General features: G+C 44.4%; 1 protein-coding gene across 4 annotated transcripts in view; it reads left to right on the forward strand.

Moving 5' to 3' along the window:
- The window catches only part of CYSLTR2 (cysteinyl leukotriene receptor 2), a 67,015-nt gene extending 52,254 nt beyond the window's left edge, over positions 1-14,761 (forward strand). For all 4 annotated transcript variants that reach the window (XM_065581234.1, XM_065581233.1, XM_065581232.1 and 1 more), the window contains one exon: positions 9,670-14,761. In XM_065581234.1, the coding sequence (XP_065437306.1) occupies positions 9,711-10,634 (924 nt within the window). In that variant the 5' untranslated portion in view covers positions 9,670-9,710 and the 3' untranslated portion in view covers positions 10,635-14,761. The remainder of the gene's footprint in view (positions 1-9,669) is intronic.
- The last annotated feature ends 1,660 nt before the right edge of the window (positions 14,762-16,421 follow it).

Here is a 16,421-nt window from a genome sequence, read left to right on the forward strand (position 1 = left end):
TAGCCTGTAACGTGTTGAATGGCTGAGAGCGCACCAGTACAGGTTAGCCCAAGGGTCGGCAACCTTTCAGAAGTGGTGTGCCGAGTTTTCATTTATTCACTCTGATTTAAGGTTTCGCGTACCAGTAATACATTTTAACATTTTTAGACGGTCTCTTTCTATAAGTCTAAAATATATAACTAAACTATTGTTGTATGTAAAGTAAATAAGGTTTTAAAAATGTTTAAGAAGCTTCATTTAAAATTAAATTAAAATGCAGAGCCCCCCGGACCACTGGCCAGGACCTGGGCAGTGTGAGTGCCACTGAAAATCAACTCACATGCCACCTTTGGCACGCGTGCCAGAGGTTGCCTCCACCTGGTTTAGCCACTTACCCCTCATGACTGAGGGGTTTGTTCATGGCTGTGTCTGCAAGCAGAGAGAGCAGACTGGTTCTCTTTGCATTAGTGGCTTTTTGGGGGGATTCCCCAGCACAGCAGGTTACAGGTACTCTTTTTTTTTTTCTTTTTTTTTCACCTGTGGTGGCTCTACTGCTGTATGATGGAGTAATTATTGACTGCACATCACTCCCAGAAAGCCTGGCTGCATTTCCCTGTCCCCTCTCTTTTGCAAGATGAAAAGAGGGACTGTATGCAGTAGTTGTCAGTCCCCAAAAAGAGAGAGGATTTTTGTTCTGATGCTGCTGAGCAGTCTGAGAGTTGTGTTAGTGGATCTGGGAGATGTCCACTTGACGCTTGCAAAGCCATGTCTTCCATGGAGCACTTCAGGGGGTGAAAAAGAAAGCAATCTTCCAGAAGTGGTATGGAGCATGAACAGCCGCAGGTGATGGTAGGGGAACCAGAAAAACACACTTTGCCTGAAGAGGACTATTTCCATGGGGCACAGTCAACCACTCCGGGTGCAGGAGGAGGTGGTGAGGAGGAGAATGGTGCATCTCCAGTTAGTCCAGCACCACATGAGGCTAAGCCTCAGCAGCAGGGCACTGGCCAGAGACCATCAGCATCCTCTGAAACCTTGTTCCACTATGCTGCTTCTGGAATGGATGTAGTTGATGCTGGTACTCACACTCCCAGGTGGGAGGAAGGTCGCTGCCTCCATCTCTGCTGTGCATGGTTTTGATGGGAACTCTAAGGGGAAGGCGGTGTTCCCACGCTGCATTTCTCTCAGCAGCAAAAGTCACCACCATCTACAATCCCCCCCAACCCCCTGACAGTACCAGTGTCATTTGCTAACTCCTGAAAATGGAGGATGAGTCTGGGTGTGACCCGAAGGGGATGGGGATATCAGGGATGGTTAAAATCCATCAAGCACAATCAAAGAGTGCACATGATGCAACCGGTTAGCCCAGAGCTTACAGAAAAGCAAACAGCAAACTCCAGAGCAGAGGCTGACTGTGACACCCCCAATATTGTCCATGACTTTGTCAGCTAAGTCCAGCAGCATCACTCAACAGTACCTAGTGGAGTGTATTCAGAGGGGGCAAAAACACGAATGCAACCACCCTGTGACTGTGAAACCTGACCACAGTGAGCAAGGATGCTGGCTGTGGAAATTCTTCCTTTCTCTCACGTGGAGGGAGATGGCTTCAGACACTTTGTGGCTGCAGCTGCCCGCAGGTGACAGATCCCTAGCTCCCCTTCCTGGCAAAAAAGGAAATGCCAGATCTGTGTGCTGCTATGAGAAGTACAGAATGGTGTAGCCTAGGTGGGCAAGTGGCTGTTATGGCCCACTGGGTGAGCAGCAGCGGCAGGAAGTCTAACAGCAGCATTGGCACATATACCCTCACTCGACAGCATGCTATGCTTTGGATGTCTGGGTTTGAAAAACAGCACACCTTCTGGTACATCTTGGATGTGCTGTGCTGTCATGGGTGGTGTGTGACTCGCTGGCTCGGGGAGGCTAGCCCCCAGGGCCGCCCCTTCCACCCAAGGCCCAGCCCCTTATGCACCCCCACAGCCCAAAGGCCCCGCCTCAGCTGCTGGCCCCCTCTCCAGGCTAGTATCCCCTAGCCCCGAAGCGCTGGGAGGGCAGGCAGCCCCCCTCAGCTGCTGGCCCCCTCTCCAGGCTAGTACCCCTCAGCCCCCAAGTGCCGGGGCCACAGCACAGGGGGAAGAGCTACAGAGTGGGAAGCAGCTGGAAGGTGCACTGGGGGCAGAGCATGGGCGGGGCCACAGTTGGTTGTTTGGGGAGGCTCAGCCTCCCCCAACCTATGATACCCACTGCCAATCTGTGCTGTCATAGAGGGGTGGCTAAGGCCCCCCCCCACTTCTTTGCTGTGTCTGTGGCAATGAACTACGGAGTCAATTGTGTTGTGTAGGATGGTGACTTCCAGCATGTCCCTTGCCTCACTTGCTGCTTCAATCTGATAGAGGGAATTTCTGGAGGAGGGATGCAGAGTTGCAGGGACTGTCTCAGTGGCCAATAAGCTATATGGTCACTTCAGACAGTCCTATCCAGTGTGCCACAACCTTAAAGACCAGCAGGAGTCACTCAAACTGTCATCCACCAGTTGGAACACTCCCTTTTACATGCTGGAACAGCTCTACGGGCAGCCTGCAAGCATTCTGCGTCCATAAAGTTGAGGCAAGTGTAACCCACACACCTCTTGGGTGTGGTGCTCTGTCCCCTCTAGAGGCACAGAGACCACTTAGAGATTAATGAGTCTGCTACAGCCTTAGCTAAGGGCCATGTGGCTTTTAGCTCATGCAATAGAGGCTCATGCATTTAGCTTCAGAAGTCCCAGGTTCAGTCCTGACGACCGGGGTCTGTCGGTGTTACACGAGCACAGACATCCTGTGACATCCTACGGCACACTGACCTCACACTAGTCAGTGAGGATGACACAAGAATCAGCCAAGTAATTCCCTCGCTGTGCCTGCTGAGGGGAGAGAACTGAGATGCACAGAGATCTACTTCCAGGAATGGGATGACATCATTGGTGAATCACCGGTGCAAGTCATGCTGACTACTCTTCTGGGAAATTGCCGTCTTCAAGGCATCAGGGAAGAGTGCTGCTGGGTGATAACATATCTAAGCCCCCTGATTCAGGGGTTCCTTCCTGTGAGCAGAGAATGAGGAGGAAAGAATATGGCATATGAAAAAACAGATTGATGGAGGTAGCTAAAGTCTGCTCTGCTGAGTTTTTAATTTGCTGGGGCTGGAGAGGTGGTGTTGCGAGGAAACAAGCCTTTCTCCCCACTTCACAATGTTTTTCTTCCCATGTACTATGAAAACAGCAACAAGTTTTGGAGGACACTTGGTTTTACTGTTTCACATTCACAGAATAAATCCACATGTAGCTTTTCATAATTCCCCTCACATTGGTCTAGCTCTGGCTTCAGTGTAGAAGCCACACTGTAGGTGGGTGGAATGTGTGAATGTGGCATTTGCATGGATCCTAAGGGGGAATACTGGGAAGAATTTGAATCAGTTCTACTGTAACTGTAAGTGAGCCCACAAATCAATTCCAGAAGTTATGCTGTTTGCTGGAATGGCTACCTTAATGCATTTCTATAACTTAACTCTAGCATAAGGATAGGTTATTGCCTTACTGCCGAAGTCCCAATGTGGAGGGCCAGTGGACTGCTTTTCTGCACCTTACACTTTAACCTTCTGGCTTCAGTAACCCTCCCAGGAGCCAAAACTCCCACAGGCATAGCTCTGTGTTATTGGAGCACACACACCTTCCCAAAGTCCGCAGGGAAAGGAGTAAAAGTTAGGGATGATAAAAATTCCCATTTGTAGTTATGGAAAACGCTTTCCTAAATAAAACAACGTTTGTTAGGAAATGAGTAAATCATTCCAGAACAGTGACTTCAGAATATCTTTAGGTGCATAACAAAGATGTCCTCGAGGACACCCCAACCCTCAAGGCAGGAGGCTGAGGAATTGCATAGCCTGATGGTGGTGTAGTAGGTGCCTACTATAACATACATGTGTGGTTGGGGGGGGGGCCAACATTGGGCAGTAATGTTATGGCTCTGCTCCCCAAGTAACAACACTGTAACAAAGCTATTAACTAATGGATAAAGGTTTGAGGGCCCCTTTATTCCCCTTCCTCATTCTGTGGGTCTGGAGGCAGGTTGGCCCTGGACTCCAAGGCTGCAGCATGGTCCAGAATCAGGGTGATGGCCCCAGCCTGCCACTGGAAGAACTTCTCCAACTGGGCATGGAGGTGATCTTGGGCATCCTCTGCCTGCTTCTGTGTCACAGCTGCCCAGTCTGGCCTCAGACTAGAACTGCTGCCAGGCCCAAGCTGCAGTGGAGAGCAGCTCAGCCACCTGCTCCCTTGCTGCTTGCAGGCCCAGCCATGCGCAGTCCCACTCCTCCAAAATAGGAGCCAGGTGAGGCATTTGGGCTGCACCAGCAAGGGAGCTGGTGCTGGGGCAGTGGCCCAACTCTGATGCAGAACAGCATGGGGCTAGCAGCAATGGGTGGGAGGGGGTTGGGTTTCACTCCCCGCACCTCCCAGGTGCTGCCACCTCAGATGGGACTACAAAGCTGTGGTCCCTGATTTCCTCTCCTAGTCCACCAAGCAGTCACTGTCATAGTGGTGACAGACAGCCACATTCAGCTGCCCTGCCGCCATGGTGAAGTGCTCACACCCTATGGTGCACTGGCAGCGCCTTCAGGAGCATCAGTAGGATCCCTCCTTCTCCCCATTTGTCCTTTTCATCTGGCCTTCCTCCCGTTCATACCTTATTACTAGGGGCCTACCAAATACATGGCCGTGGAAAAACACGTCACAGACTGTGAAATCTGGTCTCCCCTATGAAATCTGGCTATTGTAGGTGGCTGTGGTATTGCCACCCTTATTTCTGCTGCTGCTGGTGGCACTGCCTTCAGAGCTGGGTGCCCGGCCAGCAACTGCAGCTCTCTGGCCATCCAGCTCTGAAGGAAGCACCGCCGCCAGGAGCAGCGGGGAAGTAAGGGCGGCATGGTATGGTACTGCCACCTTTACTTCTCTGCTGCTGCTGGCAGCGGCACTGCTTTCAGATCTGGGTTCCTGGCCAACAACCATCACTTTCCAGCTGCCTAGCTGTAAAGGCAGCACAGAAGTAAGGGTGGCAATAACGCAATCCCCCTACAATAGCCGTGTGAACCCCCTCACCTGACCCTGTTTTGGGTCGGGACCCCCGTGGTAGAAACACCATGAAATGTAAGATTTAAATATCTGAAACTGTGAAATTCAAGATTTTTAAAAAATGCTATGACAGTGAAATTTACCAAAATGGACCGTGAATATGGTAGTGACCTACCCATCATTGCTTTTTGGTATGTGAAAGATTTTTAAAGACAGCTCCCTCTCTCTTCCCTTTCTTGCGTGGAATGACTAGTTAATATCAAAATAGCCAATAGTGCACTTCCTGTTACAGGTCAAAATATTTTGGTATTTCCATTCTGCAAGAAACTTTGGCTTTTTGCCCCAATTCAGAACAAAACTTCAGGGAACTGCAAGGTTTATTTATTTACTGTGGAAAAGAAATGCCATTTTTCAGCCAATTCTAATAACTATGATGAAATCAAGTGAGTTACATTGATGTGATCATGGCAGAATCAGGATCTGTATTTTTAATGACTTTTCAAGGTGCCTAGAGCCGTGTATAGGCATCTTTATGCATCTAAGTCTAAAGAATTAAAAAGCAGATAAGAGAGGCCCCTGTGTAGAAGGTGCACAACCACCAGCGCTGCTGCCTAGTGGTCAGGTGGTGGTTGGCAGAACATCTCCCCATTGAAGCATATTCCTGTCCTTCAGAACCCTCATCCCAAGAGTTTCCAGTCCCCCACCCCCACTCCCACCCCCGATAGCACAGGGGCTTTGAGAGCTGGGTCCTTGAACAGCCAATCTTTTCCAGCTGGTCTCTCACCAGAGGTGAAGGCTCTTCTTGTTGTATTGTCCACTCAGAGTGGGTAGGGGAACCCAGGTCCACCTTCTTCACCGTGCTCCAGTCCTGGGCGCAATGGTGGGCAGTTTGTGGTGCCAAGCCACTGCCCCTCCTCCCCAGACCATTTCCTACCCCAGTCTCCTTCAGCTTCCCAGAGTAAATCACTCAGTCAAGGTTCTGACCCTCACACTCCATCCCCTGCTTCTTCTTTGTGGGTGTGCACAGGGCTACATTGTCAGGTCCTGGGCAATGAGCTCTTGAGTCGTACTTTTCTCTCAGATCAGCCATCCACTCCCTACCTCTGAACTGCTCTGCTTCCCTTTTTAAAGCTATGCCTTCAGGCGGGGCTGCGTGGGCCCAGAGCTGATCCTTAAACCCTTGCTCTCTGGTGTGTCCCCCCCCCCATATTTATTTCAGAAATGCTTTAGTGATATGACTGTGAGTTCATCCAGAGTTTACTAGAATAATTATTAAGGATCCGGTTCAGCTCTCATTGAAGTCAATGGAAAGATTCTTGTGACAATGGAATGACTTCAGTGAGAGTTGGATTGAGACCTAAGGAAGGAGAATGTCCCATAATGTGCATAAACCCTAATCTGCACTAGTATTTGTTCCTGAGGCTTTCTTTGACACTTAAAAGCGTCAGGTAATTAGATGAGCCAGAGTGCAGAATCACGGCCAGCTCCTACAAGCTGGTTCCGTTATTATAGACAACTATCTAGTATCCTAAAAGCCAGCTGGCACAGGAGGACTCAGCAATGCAAACAAGTTTCGGGGCTGCTCTCAGCTAAAGCACATAAACTAAAGAGCCTTCCTGACACACATTACTTATAGCACCTGAGGCCTGCTCAGGGCCCCCCTTAGTATTGTGGAACCCAGTTGGTCCATGATCTGAACTTTGCTTATTTCATCTTGCCTGTTACCTCCGACAGGATCATGCCACAGCAGGTTGTTGATAGCTCTGAGCACAGGGCACTCACTTGCTATGTGACCTTCAGCAAGGTACCTAACCTCCCTATGCCTCTGTTTCCCCATCTTACTTCACAGGCTTAATTCATTAATGCTCATAAAGCTAAGCATTGCTACATGAGAGCGCCGCCTAACCATATGTATGTCAACGCATAGCTGATCTCTCCAGTTCTACAGTTGTGGTTGAATGGTTGGCTGGTTGTTTTTGTAGAGCAAGTACTTCTAATTTTAGCAAAATAAACTATAAAACTTCTGTACTTGGAGTATTTTGGGCTAGTTTGTATCCCTGTAGAAGGGGAAGGCCCATCCGAGCAATCCCATAAGGGAGAAAATCCTGTTCCTGATTCCAATCAGACAGGCATCAGATGCTGGTGAGTTTTTTCAGAGGGGAAAAATTAAACTGCCTGAAATACCTTTGATACCAAAGGATTTATCTTTCTTTTCAGTAGGGAGTTCTACCAGAACCCTTCTCTTCTCATTAGGGGGGAATTAAATAGAGAAGAATTTCTCTACTAGGATTCAGTCTCTGAAAGTTGAGGCCTATGGAGTACAGTTGTCCAGCTCCCTGAGGCCCAATTGAGGAAAGCACTTAAGCATGGGTGTAAGTTCCTTTAAGTTCAATGAGATCTAAGCATGAGCTTAACTGCTTTTCTGAAAGAGCTGGTGATCCACACAGTTCTAACAGCTACAGGGTGCAAGGAGCCAGGTAAGTGTTGGCTATCCTAGGCCAGGATCCCAGTGTACATAGGATCAATCACGTCTTAACCTGCCACTGCCTGTGATGTTGGTAGATATTATTTTCATTTCCCAGATGGATAATTTGAGACATACTTAAATGCAGTAGCTTCCTTGTCCAAAGCCACCCAGCAAGTTAGTTACAGAGCTTGGAACAGACCTTGGAATGCCCTGAGTCTTGTGCTCTATCAACAAGAACACACCCATTTTCACTGTTTACAGTGGGACAAATGAAAACACCTATTTTTCAGTCATTTTCTGATGTGTGTTTTTTTTTTTGGGGGGGGGGGGGGGGGAGGAGGCTAAAATTGTCCAGACTTGGTATCTGCCCCAAGATGAGTATTTTGGGAGATGCTGAGCAAAAATGCTTCAGCCCTCGCAAATACGTAGGAGTAAAGTGACCCATTTCCCCATGACTGCTCAACCAACCAAAATATTCTGTAGCTTTTATTTATTTAAAAACACTGCTCTAGCTGGGTAGAAGAAGCTGAAATTTAGTAGGGAAATAGCTCTTAGTGAGAAACTATTCATTTTAGTGTTCCAGTGAACACTGACTTTTATTTGATTGGATTATGACCTGGATTATTAAAAACTCACTTTGCACATGTACAGTACAAATCCTAATCAGAAAATTCTACAGAACTGTAAAGTGTGCAGCTATGGACAGCCATTCTGTTCACATGTGAATGGCTGATTTATGGCAGCTGAACATTTAGTTCTTCGGAGAAGCGAATGAGGCAAGGGCTTCATGTTCACTGTGCACATTAAGACAATGAAAAATACAGAATAAAGATATATAAGTAATAGGAAGGGGGGAAGGGAAGGAGGCATAAAATCAGGAGAAACTTTTAAAATGATTTAACATGACGTTTGACAGCAAAATCTCAGTTATTAAAAATACACAAGTTTTGGATACATTGCATAAAAATGAGGCTGACCATGTTTTACTGGAATTCCCATAGCTAGAACACATACCTCTGCTCACTAGAAGGAAGAGGTGGTAAAACATAAGGGACTACATAAAAGTTAGTACAGAAACTGGTTGACAAACTTCAAGTGAAATATTTTCTTGTTGGAAATTGACCAAATCCCATTTTCCATGGGGGGAAAATATCAACTTCAGCATAATCTCCTACCAGGAAAATCTCTACGTAAAACACTTTGGTTTGGGCCAACCCATCATGTACTTGAACTGATGTTTTACCTTCTAGGAGTTATAGTTCTGGCTCCCTCATGTTCTGAATCTTCCATAGGGACCATGCTCCCTGGCTAGATTGCATCTTGCATCATGCACCACAGTCTTTGTCCCTGTGGTTGAATCACTGCAGAGCATCTTGTGAGTCCCATGGGGCCACAGTGGGAGATTGTGGTGCGTTGTGGAAGTAAGCTTCATAGCAGAAAATGGAGCAGTGATGGACCTGGAACGGCAAAGCCTATTAAACACCATGACAGTACAGGTGAACACAGAGATTACATCAACCCAAAACAAAATATTTTGAGATTTAAAAATAGAAATGTTTTGGAACTTTTCACGCCACAGAAAAGTTTAGATATTGACTTTTGCTTTTGTCCTGAATTGGAGTGAAATGTCCAAATATCGGAATTTTCCATTGGATGGAAATTCCATTTTTGATCAGCTCTAATTATTACCAACGTTGCATCTGCCAGTCTGACTCAAGATCTCCCATCCACAAAATGACCAGTGATAACTTGCTTAGTTTGCATGATCAAAGAAGAGCACCGCATCAGGTGCTGCAGCTGTTGGCACTGCACTCACCTTTAGAAGACTGAAACTTGAAGCTTTTACTCGAAACTTTAGCTTTTATATTGCTAGGCAGTAGGCACTATCCATAAACTGCAATAACAATGACACTTAGCATATATAGCACTTCACATTTTGAAGTTCAATACAAACATTAACTGATCTATATTCACTGGGGCATGGTGAATAGTTATTAATTTAACTAGCTTTTATTTTTCCACTGCTATTTACTGTTTTTAACTTTCAGTAAAATGGTTACAATGCTGAACTTGAGGGATGATGCTGTATAAATTTCATAACAGGTTTTTTTATTTTCAGGAAGTCAGAAGACCTCACACTTGATTGAGTTAGTTTCAGAGATGTGCCAAAATGACACCACCAGGACAAACTTGGTCAACTGCTCTGTTGATGACTTCAAGCAAGCTGTTTATCCCACAATATATCTCACAATATTTGCCTTAGGTGTCTTTGGAAATGGCATTTCCATATATGTTTTCCTGAAGCTTTACAGGAAAAAGAGTCCAGTGAATGTTTTCATGCTGAACTTGGCTATTTCAGACCTCCTGTTTGTGTGGACTTTACCCTTCCGGGCCACCTACTACCTAAACAACTCTCAATGGGTATTTGGGGATATATTTTGCAGGATTGTGTCTTATTCCTTGTATGTCAATATGTACTGCAGCATTTATTTTCTAACTGTGCTGAGCATTGTTCGTTTTGTGGCTATTGTTCATCCTTTCAAACATTTGAAACTAACCATCAAGTATTCTAGAATCATATGTGCGGTGATATGGGGTTTTGTGATGACAGTTAGCATTGTGCTGCTGGTCAAGGAATGCCCTAGCCCGGACTACCCACGCAGGTGCTTAGATCTCCAAGGTGAGAGCGTAGAGAAGATGTTCGTGATGAACTTTATTGTCCTGGTAGTAGGTTTCTTCCTCCCATTTTGCACAATAATTTGCTGCTATGTGCTTGTGATCAAAGCTTTGCTTAAGCCCAGGGTTCCAAAAGTGAAGATAAGAGCTTCTCATAAGAAGGCAGTGTTAACCATCGTCATCACTTTATTCATGTTTCTGCTTTGTTTCCTGCCATATCACATACTAAGAACTGTCTACTTGCTGGACAAATGTAAGATCATTATGGTCAACTCTTGCAAGTTGCTGGCTAAAGGGACAGTCATCACTCATTCCCTTGCTGTAGTGAATAGTTGCCTAGATCCTGTACTCTACTACTTTGCTGGAGAAAACTTCAAAGAGAGACTCAAAAGTATATATAAAAAGTAGAGGATGAAGAATCAAATGGACATTCCTTATTGGGAGAATTTTCTAGTGATCAAACCCCAGGACTAGAGGTTGAAAGATCATAGGTCTTTTAATCTATGTCACTGACTTTCCATGTGACCTGGGGTGAATCACGTAACTCTGTGCCTCCATTTCCCTATCTGTAAAGTGGGACTATTCAGAGGGGCTAGTATCTCTGAACACCGTGTGAATTTTCTTCATAAACAGTTGTAAAGGGGTCCAAGATCCCACCCTGAGATCATGCCTATTTCTCTTCCACCTAGTAAAAACCAGCCCAAAAGAGGCTTATGTCCTTTAAGAAGCCCTCTACTCCAGAGGACTTCATTTACTGGTAACACAAACTGACAAAATAGACCTTTCATTTTGGGAAATAGACTGGGTCTCTAGTTTTGTCATCTCTAAACTCTTGCTTTTCTCTCCCCAAAAGCACCTACAAGCCCCTTGCATTCTGGGTCCACCTGTTTCCCAAACCTGGGATTACTGGTCCCTCCATCAGAGTTGCCTCTCCATTGGCTACTCCAACCCTCAGAGCATAGTCTCAGTGTTTTTCAATACCCTGCTCCCTCCCTAGGCATTACCTTTAATTTCAGGCCTCTTTTCTCTAGTAACACCTCTTTTTTTCTTTCCCATCCAGGGAGCATCTTTAGACTGCTCAGGCATCCTTTTTATTGGGATCAGGTGCTGCATCACTAACTGGCCAATAAGCCACCACTGGGAGTACGTAATTGCTCTCAGGTGGAGTTTAGGGGGCCATCGTAGGCCAGTTAAGCCTCGATTCGCTTTGAAGGGCTACTTGCCCCAGGATAAAAGGGTGTGGAGAAACTTGGAAGGATGATATTATAGAAATGCAAAGTATTATTTTCAATAACTAACACTGAGATAGCTTATCAAAAAAATACAGTGGCTTTCAAATATGTACTAATATAAACATTTCTGAATCTTCCATTATTCCACACACACTTTCTAAGATTTTGTCTAATGAACATACTCTTAAAGAGCACCACAACAAACCATTTCTTTGTGACATTATATAAAGTAATTGGACTATTAAAACATAAGAGCAATATTCACATAGACACACACAGTGCTTTTTGATTCTTGTTTACACATGACACCATTTTAGGTGACCCCTGCAATGTTTTTATGCTTCACTTTGCTGGAAGTTAGTTGAAGAATTGGCCAGTTTGTGGAAGTTGCTTACCTAAAGGTAGGCAGCTAAATCTATATTTAGGAGCCCAGGGCCAGACTTTTAAACTTATTTAAGCTCAGCTAAATGCCTAATAGGATTTTCAAAAGCACCCACATGCCTAACTCTCACTTTTGAAAACCCAGTAGACATCTATCTGCATCCTTAAGTACCTAAATACCTTTAAAACCTTGTTTTTTAAATATGAAAAATTAGGCCTCTTAGAGAGGTTTCAAGCAGTTATAGTGGCCAAATAGAAAGACTTGACCACATGAAAAACAATAATAGATTCTGCTCCTTTTTGAGCAAATATCAGGAATTTTCTGGGTTGAAATTTGCCACATTTGTCATGAAAACAGCCTGTCATGTTTGAGACAATATTGAAGAAAGGGTTTTTTCCCCCCTCTCCCCACAATCCATTCAAAACAGATGATTTCTGGCAGTGTGAATGTTTTCCCAATACTCTATTCTTCACAAGAATAAAGCATTATGTAAAAAAAATTGTTAAACAAAAATAGCTGCAATCAGTTAATTTCAGCTCTATCTCAAATGCAAGGAAAACAAATCAATACTTGCCAGATGAACAAGTGTATATCATTATAATTGGTAGAGTCATATTTTTCTTAATTACTCAATAATCAATCTGTTTCCATCATTTTAGTACACCTTTGGTAACAGTAGAGAGTTTTATCATAATTCTCAATATACTAACTTTTTGTTTATAGAATATGTATCTCTGTATTTTAAATAAACGTGTTACTCCTAGGGGAATTCTGCGCCACTGCGCATGTGCAGAATTTATGTCCCCCACAGATTTCTTTGCTTCCCCACAGAAAAATGACTTTCTGATGGGGCAGCAAAGGGAAGCCACAAGAGCGGTCACGTGACCCTTCCCAGGGCAGCCAGCAGAGAGGTAAATCACTATGGGGCAGGGGGTGGAAGTGGGGAAGACCTGGCTGGTGGCTCCTACCCAGCTGCTAGTCCTGACTGGGCTGGGGAGGACAGGACTTCCTCTTCCTCTTCCCCTGAATGGCATCCAGGGCTGTGTCAGACCCACTCCCAGATTTCTCCCCCCGCTGTAGGAAGCTCTGCAAACTCTCCCCTCCCCACACTCCTGTGCTTCCTGCACCCATTGCTCCTCAGCTGCAGGGGGACGGATCACTGTACAGGGAGCTGTTCCCCCATCTGTCCAACTCCCATGCATCTAGACCCCCTTGTACCCAGACCCTCTGGCCGAGCCTCACTGCCCCGCACCCAGAATCCCCCTGATGAGCTCCACTCCCCCTGCATCTGGACCACTCCAATGAGCCACCCACAACTGGATCCCCATCCTACTGAGCCCCAACCAGCTGCACCTGGATCCTCACCCCACTGAGCCCCACGCCCCCAACATCTGGACCTCCCCACTGAGGCCCCCACACCCAGACCCACTGCTGAGCTCTGTCGCCCACACACCCAGCCCACTCCCTGATGAGCCCCAACCACCTTCACCTGGACCCCTCTACATTGTCCCATTACCGTTGCACCCAGAACCCCCCAACAAGCGCCTGTGCATCCAGATCCTCCCTGCACCCAGATCGCCCAACACAGAACCCTCTCAATCCACACCTGGATCCTGCCTTGCTGAGCCTGCCTGCCCACACCTGGTGCACCTTGCGCAGAGGCACAGGGTCCTGAAGTGTTTCTGGGGCAGGCCCGGTCCTTGCGCTGTGTCAGGGGTGGGTGTAGCCTCACCGCTGAGTCCATGTCCTGGGGGGAGCTGCAGAGTGATCTCCCACCTCTGTGCAGCCAGTGGCCTGTGCTCCCCAATGCCATGCTGGAGCCTCCATGTTTATTTGACAAATAAAATTTGCAGAATTTTAAAATATTACAGAAGTTTTATTTTTTGACACAGAATTTTTAATTTTTTGGCGCAGAATGCCCTAAGGAGTAATGTGTGTATGTTCTTGTATCCCAGTGACTGGTATCATGTCCCAATCCATTGACTCTCAAGAAGTTCAGTTAGGGCCTGATCTTGTACCATGGAGGGCAATGGGAGTTTTACTGCATTGGGAATAGGATCAAAACCTTAGATTAGTAGTGGGGAGGGGAAAATCAACAAATATTTTCTGGTCTTTTGGGGTGGATCAAGCTCTTTACTTGTGGATTCCCATTGATTTCAGTGAAAGCTCTGTGCTGGGTTTACAGGATTGGACCCATGAACTGGCTGGGCATATGTATAATTGAATACTAAAGTTTCTTGTGAATAATCTGACTTGTGTATAAAGGATTCCCATCTCCATATCAAAAGGCCCTTTTATAAGGTGCTATACACCTAATTACAGGAGAATAAAGTGGGGAAATATTCAATAAATTGAGTGGACAGAATGTCTGAATATCTGCTTCTGCCAGTAATCACACTGGGTTTTTACCCCAAATGCCCACTGTCATGCTGCAGTTCTTGTGTGTGTTCATAAAGGGGGATAAAAGAAACATTCTTTACATATGGATATGCTATGCACTCGCCTACTTTTTTTATGAACTTTTACTGGTTGTTGCTGTGATGTTTTTATTGAGAAAACTATTACACAGGTTGAATAACCATGAGAAATATTTGTAAACTCCTGGGTGCAGGAACAAGTATACACTCAGCAGATAGCACATAGCAACACCAGTCCTCTTCCCACAAAAGTTGAAGCAACAGAGAAATGTCTTTTAAAAACATGACAATGTCACAAAAGCCAACAGGATTTCATTAAGCTGATCAATAAAATGATCGGGAACATTAATCCAAATTTTCAGAACATGTAAATATAAAGCTATTCCTTTTTCTGTGTTTTGGGGTTTGTTTGAGTTTTAGAAAGGATCAACCTCATCCTTATAGAATGTTGGTTGCAAATTGAATTAAATAACCACAGCTGCATAATAAACCACACCTACATACATCATTAGGACTAAAGCTTCCATCCTTTATTTTCAAAAGCACACATCTCTTTCACGGGAGATGAAGAAAATAGGGTCTTTCTATAGCAAAGAACTAAGTTGCAACTGGTCAAAAAAAAGATATCAGTATATTTCCACACATATTGTGCCTTATCTTATTTCTAGTTAAATCAAACCACTTCAATTTATGTCAATGGAGCAGGACGGAGACCTCAAACCACCCTCAAGAAAAATTGTTGACATATTTTCTCAATCGTAACCTATTTTCTTCAAGCACAAAAGGTTCCAGAAGATCTAACGCTAGGGAAAATTTGAAGCCATTATAAGCTGGAGGGGGACAAAAATAACAGACAAATAAAAATTTCAAATTTGGATAATTTTTTTAAAAAATGACCTGTAACTCCAAACAAATTGATGTGCTTTCTACAACCTTTGAGAAATTTGTCCTTTATCATCACAATAAACCTACCTATTTTCAGACTAAAACTAATTTTCCAAGCCAGCATTATCCAAGGGGCAGACTAGGACTGTATAATGCAGTCTGACTGGTACATTAACAATGGAGAGGCTAGAGCTGGAGCACAAGGAAATATTGCTCCTCATATTTATCTTTTATTTGCATATCCCCAGAAAGGGAGTGGTCACAACTATATTTGTACAAAGTGACCACATGAAATAGCATAACACATTCTAAGGGAATATTTACATGCCTTTGAGCAGCTTTGTTTGCCTCGTGTCTTCAGAAATGGGAAGCATGGTATTGCCTCACTAGAATTACATTACACGCGCTACAGTGTAAATTCTCTTTTTCTGTATTATAAAAAAAGGCCTTCTATATATTTAAAATGGAAACTTTTACAGTTTAAAGAATATATTAATTGGCCAAATGCTGACCACCACCCGCAAGAAAGATATGATAAAAAAAATCTAGTAGGAGTTGAAGAACTTAGATTCTCTCGTTATGCAAATGATAAAAAGAAATCATTCAAAGAGTCACTTTCTTCTAACAGGGCACTTTATTAGAATAAGAAATAGAGGATTTTCTTATTCTATCTCTCTCTCAGCTTCCCTGTACCATCTCTGGCTACAACCTTTCACAGTCTACCTCCGAACTAGCACATTATGATTACTGATTTATTATTTTGGTGGCTGAACGGAAAAATTAGGGGGAAACATTGTTTCAGGTCAACCTGAAATGGACATTTTTCAGTGAACTGAAAAGGCAAAAAAATAATAATAATAATTTAGAGTTGAACAAAATGTTTCATTCAACCCAAAATGAAATGTTTTGTTTCATTTTTGATTTTTTTATCTTTAAAAAAAATAAAAATAAAAGGGAAGTAAAATTTGAAATGAAAAGTCATTTTGAATTGAACAATTGAAACATTTCTAAAATGTAAAAACAAAACATTGAGACTTTTTGGAGGTACTTTTATTTTTATTTTTAAGGGAATAATTTGGCAAATTCAACGCAAATTTGTGAAATGTTTCAGTTTATCCAAATCTGCATTTTTGGGGGGTGAAAAAAGTGTCACCCAAACAATTTCACCCAGGTCTTCTCGCAACACATACGCTCACTCCCTAAGCCCTCTGGCAAGGGTGGGATATCCGCAGTGCTGCAATGCAGGACTTTTGAGCAGTTGATCCACATAATCCATGGA

The sequence above is a fragment of the Chrysemys picta genome, chromosome 1 (genome assembly GCF_011386835.1).
Source record: "Chrysemys picta bellii isolate R12L10 chromosome 1, ASM1138683v2, whole genome shotgun sequence".
NCBI classification, from domain to species: Eukaryota; Metazoa; Chordata; order Testudines; family Emydidae; genus Chrysemys; species Chrysemys picta.